Source organism: Xenopus laevis, chromosome 5L (genome assembly GCF_017654675.1).
Source record: "Xenopus laevis strain J_2021 chromosome 5L, Xenopus_laevis_v10.1, whole genome shotgun sequence".
NCBI lineage: Eukaryota > Metazoa > Chordata > Amphibia > Anura > Pipidae > Xenopus > Xenopus laevis.
Window position 1 is genome coordinate 52552496 of NC_054379.1, and position 13381 is coordinate 52565876.

At 39.7% G+C, this 13381-nt stretch overlaps 2 protein-coding genes across 4 annotated transcripts in view; one reads left to right on the forward strand and one right to left on the reverse strand.

Annotated features, from left to right (window-relative positions):
* ahctf1.L (AT-hook containing transcription factor 1 L homeolog) overlaps positions 1–7157 on the forward strand; it is a 71621-nt gene extending 64464 nt beyond the window's left edge. For 2 of the 3 annotated variants that reach the window (XM_041562095.1, NM_001087730.1), the window contains 4 exon segments: positions 1–2005; positions 4319–4431; positions 6203–6312; positions 6659–7157. The exon segment at positions 1–2005 is cut by the window's left edge and continues 360 nt beyond it. In XM_041562095.1, the coding sequence (XP_041418029.1) occupies positions 1–2005; positions 4319–4431; positions 6203–6312; positions 6659–6851 (2421 nt within the window). In that variant the 3' untranslated portion in view covers positions 6852–7157. 3 annotated transcript variants of the gene reach the window in all.
* Positions 7158–10037: 2880 nt separating this feature from the next.
* LOC121393891 (kinesin-like protein KIF28P) overlaps positions 10038–13381 on the reverse strand; it is a 41141-nt gene continuing 37797 nt past the window's right edge. The window contains exons 22-23 of the mRNA XM_041563732.1: positions 12465–12667; positions 10038–10579 (exon numbers count right to left, since the gene is read on the reverse strand). Of these exons, the coding sequence (XP_041419666.1) occupies positions 10418–10579; positions 12465–12667 (365 nt within the window). The 3' untranslated portion in view covers positions 10038–10417. The remainder of the gene's footprint in view (positions 10580–12464; positions 12668–13381) is intronic.

Genomic DNA, 13381 nt, shown 5'->3' on the forward strand with positions numbered 1-13381 from the left:
GAGAAAATACCTGCGAATATGTCCCCTCTTGTGGACAGTGATCATGAAAGCAAGACCCTGGAGACGTTACCATCTGAGGCTGATTTATCTGTTGCAGAAAAGGTCCTCAAAGGCACAGAAGAGAAAGATGTTCCGCCTGAGGTTCATAGTGAAGTTGTTTTAGAAAGTAAGCTTGTTGGCAATGCTATGATGTCTTTAGACTCCTCCGAGTCTCAAGAAGTTATAATAAGTCAATATGATAATGTAATTTCCATAGAAAAACTGGAAATGACACAAGAAAAAATGTATGGGGAAAAAACTGAGCAGATAAATGAAGGTCAGGTCTCACCAAATCGTGACCAGTCTACATTGGTAAAACCTTTAACACCACGCAGAAGCATACGGAAGTCATCAAAGCCTGCTGACAGTTCAACTGATATCATTGGAAACATTACACTTCCCACAACTCCTAAGAGAGGCCTAAAAAAAGCCAAAGAGAATGTAGACACACTAAAAAATTCAATTTCTGTTGTTCCAGAGGAAGAATTAACGCTTGGTACTAGAAGAATTACCAGGAAAGCAACCCTTACGGCTTTAGACAACCCCGAACCCCTACAAATCAAAGAGCCACCTTCTGGGGAAGATTTACAAGTGCAGCCTTCTACTCCAACTAGGGGTCGCAGAGGCAAGGTTATAACATCAGATGACCTCAAAGAGCCACCTTCTGGGGAAGATTTACAAGTGCAGCCTTCTACTCCAACTAGGGGTCGCAGAGGCAGGGTTATAACATCAGATGACCTCAGAGAGCCGCCTCCTGGGGAAGATTTGCAAGTGCAGCCTTCTACTCCAACTAGGGGTCGCAGAGGCCGGGTTATAACATCAGATGACATCAAAGAGTCACCTTCTGTGGAAGATTTACAAGTGCAGCCTTCTACTCCAACTAGGGGTCGCAGAGGCAAGGTTATAACATCAGATGACATCAAAGAACCACCTTCTGTGGAATATTTACAAGTGCAGCCTTCTACTCCAACTAGGGGTCACAAAGGCAAGGTTATAACATCAGATGACATCAAAGAGCCACTTTCTGGGGAAGATTTACAAGTGCAGCCTTCTACTCCAACTAGGGGTCGCAAAGGCAAGGTTATAACATCAGATGACATCAAAGAGCCACTTTCTGAGGAAGTTTTACAAGAGCAGCCTTCTACTCCAACTAGGGGTCGCAGAGGCAGGGTTATAACATCAGATGGCAAAGGTTATGAATGTGTGGAGGAAAAAAATGCCTTGCCTCTTACTCCTACCAGAATTACAAGATCTAAAAATATTTTAGAGCCTGAAAAAGGAATAAGCCAGATAGAGCCTGAAAAAGGAATAAGCCAAATAGAACCTGATAAAGGATTAAGCCAGATAGAGGACACGGGTGAGACTGAGCATGAGGTTGTAACCCCTAGAAGAGGCAGGCGAGGCAAGCGTGTTGTTAATGAGTTGGTTAAGCATTTTGAACGTAATTCTTCTCAACCCAATATTAAAGCAGACACAAGTCCTCCTGTATCTCCTAAAAAGGTCTCTCTTAGATGGACAAGGACCAGATCAGAAAATCAACGAATTAATGCAACTGAAGAGCAAGCATCAAAGATACAGGAAGACCTTTCAGATACACCTAGAAAAAGGTACAAGAAATCCAGTAATAAAATGGGCTTTGAGGAAACTACAGATACTGTTACCGAAGGTGCCATTGTAGAAGATGTACAAGAGTCTTTAATTATCAGTCACCTAGGAAAGAATCCAAACACATCCATTGTAAGATCTGCTAGGAAAACTGCACTACCTCCAGTAACTGAAGACCATTCAGAACAACCATTGCTGCCCCCAGAGAGCCACAGCAAAGTCCATAGTAGTCTTGCTATTGCTGATGAAGAAAATAAAACCAACACAAGAACAAGGTCTGGTAATAAATCTTCAGTTGACGTTTCTGCCATCACATTTGAATTTTCAACACCAAAAGCAAGAACTAAAAAGACTGCAAAAGGTATAAACTCAAAAATTTTCTGCCAAATGCTTTAAGGATCTTGATGCTTATTGTAATTTTCACATTAAGGAACTGTACCCTTTTTTTATTTTTTTTTTTTAACTTTTTTTAACATTACATATTCTCTGTAGTGTGACTTTTTTAGGTGTTACGACTTTTTTTTTTTTTAGGTGTTGATTTGTGCAGTTCTTCTGTAGTGATATACATTAGAACCCCCATTTTATATTTTTAATTTAATTATTCTGAATTGAGAAAGATGACTAGCGAAACGTCTTCAAGAAAAAAAAAAACACAAGTCAAGTTGATTTCTTATTACTATAGATACCCCAGAGTGTCTGCTCTGGACAGAAAATATGATGGGGGAGCTATTGGGGGGCATCTACAGAATAACAGATCTTCAGTGCTAAAGGGTTTCGGTGCCCTCAGACTCATTAAATGGATTCTGTCATGATTTATAGGATGTTTTTTATAGGGTTTTTATTTCTAAATTACACTGCGAATAATTCACTCTACCATGTAAAAATTCATTCCTAACCCAACAAGTGTATTTTTTTTATAGTCGTAATATTGTTGTGTAGGCAGCCATCTCAGATCATTTTGCCTGGTCATGTGCTTTCAGAAAGAGCCAGTGCTGCACTATGGAACTGCTTTTGTTTCTCCTACTCAATGTAACTGACTGTGTAGCAGTGGGACATGGATTTTTACTATTGAGTGCTGTTCTTCTACCAGGCAACTGATACCACTCCAACTTGCAGTACAGCAGTAAAGAGTGATTGAAGTTTATCAGAGCACAAGTCACATGGCTTGGGGCAGCTGGGAAATTGACAATATGTCTAGCCCCATGTCAGGTTTCAAAAATTGAATACAAAAAAATCTGTTGGCTCTTTTGAGAAAGGGATTTCAGTGCAGAATTCTGCTGGAGCAGCACCATTAACTGATTCATTTTTGAACAATTTTTCCCATGATAGTATCACTTTAAACTGACATATCTCACTGGGAGTACACAAACTGCCCTAATATGGGCTGGGGGTGTAAATGTAAACTTTGCTGGAACTGTAAGGGTTAAATAGATTATATTGCTAGTGTATATTTTTTCCAAGTATCATTGCTTTGATACAGTGTAAAGCACTGCACTAGATAATTGACTTGCAGCTTTGTTTAGTCCATCAGTGATTAATAATTTCATTTCCAGAGTAAACTGCATCATTGCTAAAATTCGTTTTTGTTAAAATTGAATTAAAGCTGTCTCATAACAGCATATTATTTCCCACATGTCTTTAGGGACAAAGCTAAAACTATCTGAACAGTTTAATTAAAAAAAAAGTATTTGGCATGTAAATACCCCAAAAAGAAGACAGGGGGCACCATAGTTGGGGGTTGAAACAAGCAATTGTTCATGGGCCGCTCATTGTCTGGGGTGGAGGAACTGGCTTTTAACCCCACTCTGCTTACAAACCCAGAACCCGCATCAATCATAAATACAAAGCATGTAGTACTGCTATAAAGGCTGAAGCCCACCAAGTCCAGTGTCTGTTCTGATTGCACAAGTCCCAGACCGACGGCTTGAGCGGTTAAACAGTAAGTTATGAGTCAGGAGGCCACGTCCAGAGATCCATGGGAACCTTTTGAGAAAAGTTTAGACTGAATTACAAGTGCATCACAGCACAAATTGCAATTATAAATATAAAATAAAATACCAATGTAACTGTATCCTACTAATACTGCTTAGTCAGAACCAGTAAACAGAATGTATGTATTCCAATGTATACTAATTTTAATTTAACAAAAAATGCCAGTGATTTTAAAGTTTTTTTGAATCCAGTTTAGTTTCAAATTTCGTAGTTGTAGATCGCTTTTTATTTGGTTATGACTCTTGAAACAATGTAGCAGAGGTCAGTCCTCCTCCAGGTGTCTGTATATAAGGCTAGGGCCTCACGGGGACCAAAATAGGTATTGATGCCAATTTCAGCCCTACTGTGGGCAGTATCCTCCTCTGTAACAAAGCCAATTTGGCACTTACGGATGGAGAAAACAAACGGACTCATCGGGTTTCAGAAAAGAACCGAAAAATCTGCCAAAGTTTGTTTGCGCCAAACTAATTCAATGCAGAAAAGAGAGGAGGCTACCTGATTTTGGCCCCCATGTGGCCCTAGTCTAAACTGGCCTCTGCTACTTTATCTGCTGTTATTGCATTCCCGTATTAGGTAAAGCATCGTTTTTAGAGGGAAGAACCTTCTAATAAACCCAAATGCACACGTACCAGTACTGAAAATAAAATGTAATTTTCTAAATTGCTGCTATTCTCAGTTGCAGGTTCTGCAGTTCCAACAGAATTGATACCGTCCACCCAATATGCCTTCTCCCCTCCATCTACAAGGACAAGAAGAGCAACTAGAGCAAATGTCAGTGAAGCTGTAATTGAACCGGTGTGTATAATTATTCTGTGTGATATTTTAATTCTGAAGCACTCCTGCTTTTAATGCATTTACCTGCCATGCACCAGTCTGTTTCAAAAAGGACTTCAAAATTCTAGCAGCTCTTTGTGTCGAAATATGATTTAATAATTCATCTCCATCTTTAAACCAGGAACAGATTTTCAGCATGGTGTTGTGTGCAAGTGTTTCCCCAGTGAGAAGTATCTACACTCAAGGTCCTATTTATCAAGCAGTTTATAAAATGTTTCACTTCAAAAAGGTGTTAAAAGTGGTGTAATTTAAGGGTAAAGGATTTTAACAGATTGTCTATTTTATGTGAAAGGCACTAGACATTGTATGATCTAGTAATATTTACAGTATATTATACAGTCGGCCAGTCTGCCTTATATTGCTTTAGAAATCTCTTTTAGAAAAGCACTTTGGATGTGTTCATAGTCGGATATCTTGATTGCTCCGAATATTTGAGATCAACAGATTTTAGTGTTTGGCCCCTGTGACAATTATTAACCAGCATTGTTTATTTTGTGTTATGATTTGGATCATTGGCTTGTCATATCCATCCTCTCCAACTTTAGTTGCTTCATTGGCTGTGGTACATTAGCTTACAGGGTTTGTAGGTAGTTGGTAGAATCCATTCATTTTCTAAAGGTGGCCATACACTTTAAGATACGCTCGTTTGGCAACGAGCAGATGTTTCCCCGACATGCCCTCTAATGGCAAAGTGATATCAGTTTAATCCAAACCCTAGGGCCAAACAATCGGATTACAACAAAAAGAACAGGCGTCGGCCGGGTCGTAGGACCGCATCAACTAGCCGATGCAGCCCTCGATCACAGGAAAAAAATTAAACCTGCCCGATTGATATCTGGTAGATTTTTGGGCCGATATCGGCCAGGGGGACCCATTGGAAGCCCCCACACACGGGCAGATAGCTGCCGAATTGGTCTAAAGGACCAATATCTGCAGCTTTCATCTGTCTGTGTATGGCCACCTTTACTCTCAAAATGAAGCCCCTCTTCTTCCCAATATATGCACAGTCTGCCATGGAAAGCAGAGGGACTTCTTTCCATCTCTCACTTCACTGCAGAACATGATGCCTGAGGGCTTGAATGACAGGCCAATAGGGGGTAGAGAAATCCTGGTTCCCTCTCAATCTTAGGAATCGTGATTCTGTCGGATTAAATCGCAGCGGATCAATGTAGTTGTAACATGCAATTTCTCCTTCACTTCCGTTTTCAGTAAACCATCCGACACGTCGCATGCATTTAGTAGCATTGCGAAGTGTTGGGTCAAAACGCATCATCAAGTCCTGCCCTTAATCTTTCCATTGACAAGATCTGTTCAGTGGACAGGCAGTATTGCAACATACCGACTGATGGCTACGGTGCAACAATATTGATCACAATTATTCATCCAACACATATTGAAAATAGTGTAGAAATTCAGCCAGACTTGTACCAGTGTAAGCACTGACACCTAACCGTTCTGGAATAACTGGAAATGTGCTGACACTTGCACACACATTTTATCTCATATAAATAGTAATTGTACATTACAATTTGTAGTTCTGTTTCATTTTAGGCTCCTTGCAGAGGGTAATTTTCTTTTGCTTCAAAAATTAACCTAATGAGCCATTTGACTGGGGGTGGCCAAACTGTTTAACACTATTGTCGATTTTCCAATTGCCTCATTGTAACTCTTATACTCTTTTTAATTTTGTGTTTGAATAAATTTGGTTAGAGTAATTTTTTATTTCTTACAGCAATTGCAATTTCAAGAATCATGTGAAATAGCGGAGACAGAAGTCCCTGAAGTTCCGGCCTCAAAACCGAGAGGCAGACCTCCAAAACACAAAGCTAAGGCTGTTACCAGGTATGCTCTATTCTTCTTTATAAGGTTTCCCAATATACATTTTCTAAAGTTTAAGGCAGGATTGTTGATCATTTAAACAACACTGAGTAACCTATAAACAGACCCAATCTTTGTTCTTTCTCTAGTAACCAAAGCAACCAATAACATTTTGGCTTTCAAATAAGATAATAAATGCAAACTGCTGCAACGTTTCCTCCATTTCTAGCAGCCAACAGCAACCAAAGTTGCACCTTTATGTTGTGTTTAAAAATAGAAATTACCTGAATTGTCACCTCACTGTGACAATTGAAAACAGTTTATTTTGTCACAATCAATTATGAAACGTAATGATTTATTGATTTCGCAGGGTACTGAAAAAGCCATCCTGGTCCACACCTCCCGTGGAAATAAAGTTGATTTCTCCTCCAGAAAGTCCTGCAGTGAGTGAAACCAATACAAAGACTGACTCCACAGAAGCAAAAGGAGCAGAAAAAATTTCCGTTAGGCGGACAAGGAGGCGAATAATAGCAAAACCTGTCACGCGGCGAAAGATGAGATGATTGTTTTGAGGGAAAGGGTTGGGGTACTTCTTTTAAACGTGCACAGAGGTTTGTAAAGTTAAAAATGACTAATCTTGAAAAAAAACTGATCTGGGAGAGAATAATTTATATAAATTATTGTAAATTTTCTTAAACTATCAGAAATTTAAAATAACACTCCGCCTGGAGCAAAAATTTCTTCCCTGACAGTTTTGTCTGTTTTGTATTAATACTTCATACGTTTATAAAAATGTAACTAAGGTTTTCAGGAATGGTAAATAAAAATACATTTCAGTATTTTACTTTTTATTAAAAAAAATAATAAAATCTTTGTCTTTCTCATATATATATATGTGTATAGCCGACAAGTCATGCGTAGATTGATTTGACACATTCACACATTTGAATTGAATTATCAAAAATGCTCCTGGCCAAAGAAAAAACAGGTTTAACTTCAGTAAGTATATTATGTAGCTTTGAGGTGACCGTGTATAATCTCCTGCTGCATTAATCTTATATTTGTGCTACAGTATTTTCTGTTGCTGTTCCCAGCATTCTACAGGAGATGGCTTTCCATGTGCAAATCTTTCACAATAAAAGGGTATGCTGAGTTCTGGGAACACAGCTAGTGCTTTCTGAAGAGAAACATGCCAAGATCTTGACAAGCAGTTGGGCTAATTTTGACTGTACTCGACCATCTGAGCTTGTATGGCAAACTGAAGGGCGTTTTGACCGATAATCCTGTGACATTGGTGGGTAGAGAATTATCTGTCCCAACTGAAAATTTCACTTAAGCTGGCCACAGACGCAAAGATCCGATCGTACGAATCAACGTACGATTGGGCTTCCCCATCTCCCGACCTGCCACTAACCATTCAGATCAAAGTCTTACCATTCCGATCAAATAAAGTAGTAAAAGAACAGATCAGCCGATGTTCTGCCCCTGACAGCAATTGTACGAAAGTTGTGTCCGACCAAAGCTGGTGACAGTTACCCTCTGAAAATCGTACGATCGGCAATACATGCAGAGATATTACCCACAGCCGAAATTCGTACGAATCCTCAAATCGTACGATGAGATCTTTGCAGACAGTGTCTCTGAACACCTCAGAATTCATTTGGCTGCTTCTCTCCTGTGTCACATCATGGATAAACACTAGTGTCCCAGTGCCACTGGCAGCTATGTATGCCCAAGCCATCACACTGCCTCTGCCGTTTTACAGATGATGTGTAACAGCTCATTATCCAAAGCATACCACACCTTCTCCATACTTTTTTTCTTACCATCTTACTTTCTTTTTTTTTAGCCTTTCTATTCCTGATGCTTATGAGTGGCTTGCACCTTGCAGTGCACCCTCTGTATTTACTTTCATGCAGTCTTCTCTTTATGGTAGACTTGGATATCGACAGGGCCAGGCCTAGCCGGCTGGGTGCCCCAGGCAACTCGGCCAGCACCATCGCCCCCCCCCTTGCAGCCGCGCATACACAAGCGTGCACATGTACGTAAAGTAAGCACGCTGACCAGTAGGATCGCCTCTTCACCACTGGTTCGCTTGTACAGGTGCACAAACCACCGAAATTTACCAGATTTTGCAGACCGGACAGTGGGTAGGCAGCAGTGCAACGTACATGCCTGGCGCCCCCTAGGCACGTGCCTACCCCTAGTTCCAGCCCTGGATATCGATATGCCTACCTCCTGGAGAATGTTGTTCACTTGTCTGGCTTTTGTGTAGCGGTTTCTCTTCATCATGAAAATGATTCTGCGATCATTCACCACTGTTGTCTTCCGTGGACATCCAGGTCTTTTTGCGTTGCTGAGTTCACCAGTGCTTGCTTTCTTTCTTTCTCAGGATGTACCAAACTGAAGATTTTGCCACTCCTAATGTTGTTTTTGCAGCTTAAAGGAGAAGGAAAGCTATGGAGGCATTTTATTGCCAATAGATTAGCTGCAATAGTGCAAGCTAGAATGCTATATTTATTCTGTAGAATGTTTTACCATACCTGAGTAAAAAGCTCTAGAAACTCTCTGTTTGTTTAGGATAGGAGCTGCAGTATTAATGTGGTGTGACATCACTTCCTGCCTGAGTCTCTCTCTGCTCTGGGCTCAGATTACAGTAGAGACGGGAGGGGGGGGGAGAGGAGCAAACTGAGCATGCTCTTGCCCAGGGCAATGAGGTTTAAGCTGAAGGCAGGAAGTCTGATACAGAAGCCCATGAGTACACAATAGAAGGAAAGAAATGTGCTGTTTCCTTTGACAGGGGACTCAGAGCAACATTACTTTGGGGGTTTACTGGTATATTTAGGTGGACCTTTCTGATAAGGCTTACTTAGTGTTAACCTTTCCTTCTCCTTTAAGGATGGCTTGTTTCACCGCATATTGTCTGTTCACAGCAAAATCTTCCACATACAAGCACCACCCCCCCTTTCAAATAAACTCCAGGACTTTTATCTGCTAATTGAAAATGGCATAACGAAGGAATTGCCCACACCTGCCCATGAAATAGGCTTTGAGTCAATTGTCCAATTGCTTTTGAGCCCCTGAAATGAAGTGATTGTGTTAAAAAAGTCTTTAGTTCCTCACATTTTTGTGCAATCTTTTTGTTCAACCCACTGAATTAAAGTTGAATGTCTGCAGTTCAACTGCATCTGAGTTGTTTCATCTAAAATTTATTGTGGTAATGTACAGAACCAAAATTAGAAAAAAGTTTTCTCTGGCCAAAAATTAATGGACCTAACTGTAGGTAAATAACTTGGGTGTAGGCCCTGCAGCCTTCCTTTTATTGCTGCAGGACCTGGCTGAGAAAATGTCACTCTAAAGAGTGGGGGGGGGGGTGACTAACTTTGTTTTTACCTATGAACAACATTCAATTATAAAGATAGTTGGGGAGCAAAATAAGCATGAAACAATCCCTGTGGATGCCAAATAAGGGTTGTCATTGGCTATTTAGTTGCCCCAATGTGGCAAGCTAGTACCCTTGGGTTTTTATGCAACCAAAACTTGCCTCCAAACAAGGAATCCAAAAATAAGCACCTGGTTCGAGGCCACTTTGAGAGGTTGGTGAGCACCATGGTGCTACGGTTTGTGGATCACTGCTCTAAAGCATAAAGTTAGCACTATTACATTGGGTAAAGGGAGCAAACTCCAATATACAGTCATTCAAAATCTGACTTCAACTTGGGCATGTAGAGAGATTCATGAGAGCAAAATCCTGAATAATAACTTTATTTCTGAACGGATACAGAATTTTTAATATTTACCAGGTTTCATTTCATAAGATAGTTATGAAAAAATTTTCCATGAGGCTCCCACTATAAATTGTTCCTAGTTTAACTGCTATCCTTGCGTGACCATTTGCACAAATGATGAGAGATGGCTGTATGCAAGCAAGCACAAGCATTCTATCCTAGGGGACAGAAATATACAAGGCAAAAAGACAAACTTTTCCAGTTACATGAAGAAATGGTACAATGCTGATGTTTGGGCTCCTCCTGTCCAAGCTGGTCCTTTCCTGGCATTTTAGAGAGAGACAATCTTTAGAAACCTAATGCTGCAGCCTCTTTACCAGGGAGATGAATATATTTCCTACTTATCTTTTACTGTAAGCCAGGGTCTCTCGCTTTTTCTTTACAATTGCTGCTACATCATTTTTCAGCTTACAAATGCAGCTCTCAAGTTGTTGCCAGAAGTCCTTAAACATTTGTGACTGTTTCTCTGTGAAAAGTCGAAGCATATTGATGTTTTCTTCCTCCTAGAAATATTTAAAAAAAAAAAAAAAAAATTAGGCAAAAACACCAGCAAACTAACAGCATGCAAGGCTACAGTGCTACAGTAATTCAAATCGCTGCCAGATACATCTTCCCTATGAAGCGATGAGTTAATGTCTAATGTGATTCTAGAATAAGTGAAATTCAATTATTACCAGAAGTTTGTTCCCAGCAAATCACATGTACCAGTTTTAAGCTTACTGCAACTTTAAGGATAGTGGTGCTTAAAGTAGTTGTTCACCTTTGAGATCACTTTTAGTATGATGTAGAGAGTGATTTTTTGATACAGATTGCAATTGGTTTTCATGTTTTATGATTTCTGTTTTTTTCAGTTATTTAGTTTGTTATTCATCGGTTCTCCAATTTGCAATTTCAGCAATTCGGTTGCTACAGCCCAAATTACCCTAGCAACTGTGCTTTGATATGAATTGGAGACTGAAATATGAACAAGAGAGGGTGTAAATAGAAAGATGCAATAACTAGACATTTGTAGACTTACAGAGCATTTGTTTTTAGAAGGGGTCAGTGAACCCCTTTTGAAATCTGGAAATGGTCAAAAGAAGAAGGCAAATAATTCAAAAACTATAAAAAAAAAAAATAATGAAGACCAATTGAAAAATTGCGAAGAATTGGCCATTCCATAACATACTAAAAGTTAACTTAAAGGTGAACCACCCGCTTAACAAATGTTTTGCCTCTTAGACCTGGTATCTGAGGTTAATGATGGACAGGTCCACTTTCAACTACTCATAGGTCGGTGTGGTTGGAGAGCTGCATCGAATTGGTCTAAAATATAACCTGTCTTGTACACTTGTAAACTCCCTATTGTACATATAAATGCAGGGCTGCTTCTCAGTACCTCCAGGTACACATCTTATCCTGTGCATAGGTGTGTACAAATGTAAAAGCCTTCTCTTCCTTCTGACCTAAAATGCTGGTACTAGCCATTCATCCTACAGAATTTGAAATTTTGTACGTGGGTGCTGGTAATTCTAGTAAAAAATCGACCTTATGATGTGTAGACCTGGATTTATAGGCATGTCATCTGAATGAGTTTCATACAGTTATAAATGAATATTAGTAAAATGCATGTTATTTTTGTTTTCTCTTTTAATGGGGGACTAGATTGAATGTGCTCCTTACTATTTCTGCCCTGCTGAAATAGTAAGAAGCAGATCCAATCTTGACCCCCATTAAAAGAGAAAACTAAGAAAATTAGTGATATGTACCCCAGAAACTATGTAAAAGGGGTAAACACCTTTTCAGTCAAAACTCCAATTCCCACAATGTCTGATCACAGTTCAGCCTTGAATAGAGGCAACTTGTAAGTAACATTTCAATGCCAAATGCTGGGGCCACTGTTCCAAATCCAGCTCCAATGCATATATGTTGGGACAACTGTCCTAAAAAGGGGCTCATGTGGCTTGAAATGCTTGGCCCACTGGATCTATTGCATCATAAAATACTGGGGTCAATGTGTCATGTACTGCTAGGTTGACTGTGTCATAAAATACTGGGGTTACTATGTCATGTTGTGGGGGAAACATTCATGAAATTCTGGAGCCACTGGGTGGACACAATGCTGTCCTGTGTTGATGATGGTGGTTTCATGATACAGCGGTTTAACTCCAAATCTGTGTTAATGACACTTCCCTGAATTCCCCCTAGTGTGTGTTAATTTAAAAGTGGGTTGTCTCATAAGTGAACATTCCTAAAATTGCGGGAACATTTTCTTCATACCATCCCATCACCTTTTCTGAAGTAGTTTGATCATTGAAACAATGGATTACATTGGGACCCTGGGTCGCCTTCCCACCTAAGGCAGCGACTATTTAGTCCTTACTATTTAGAAATATGGAGCTCACTTACTGGAGGTTTGTAGTGTTTCAGACGCAGGAAATGTGCTCTGATAGTGCTCATGCTTTGATAGAAAACCTTCAGAGCTTTTGCAAAGTCGGCATCGTAACTGGGCCTTATGCCAGAGAGTCTTCCAAGTTCTTGTGAGGCAAATGGGCACGTTATACTTTTAGCAGAGCATCCTTGGCAGGGTACCATTTCAGGTTTGTCAATATCTAAAACAAAACAAAACTTTATGGATAATTAAATTACCTTTTCATAATGGAATCGAGTTGTGTTTAAAGGGGATATAAACTCCAGAAAATGTACACTAGTACATTTTCTACTTTCTGAGATGTTTTTAGACTACTCAGGCCAGGATTTTAGCTCAGCTGAAAGTCAGCTATAGCATTGGCAGGATCATTTTTTTAATCGTTTTTGATTTTTTTACCTTTTTTTCTCTCTTTCCAACTTTCAAATGGGGGTCACTGACCCCATCTAAAAATCAAATCCTCTGTAAGGCTACACATTTTTATTATTGCTACTTTTTTATAACCCACCTCTCTATTCAGAACCTTTGCTATTCATATACCAGTCTCTGATTTAAAACAATGCATGGTTGCTAGAGAAATTTGGACCCTAGCAACCACATTGTTTAACTTGCAAACTGGAGAGCTGAAGAAAATAACTAAAAGCCACAAGTGTTTAAAATAGAAATCCAATTGTAAATTATCTTAAAATGTCAAGAAAAATCAGTGCTGTCCAACTTCTGTGATACCAAGGGCCGGAATTTATGTGGTCTACATAGTGGAGGTCCGATAATGGAAGCCAATGTTGACCACTCTCGGGTTTTTAAACCACACCCATTTTACCACAAGACCACGTCCACATTAATGATGATAGCACACCAAAAAACCAAAAGGTGTTCACTGCAGTGATATCACTTATCA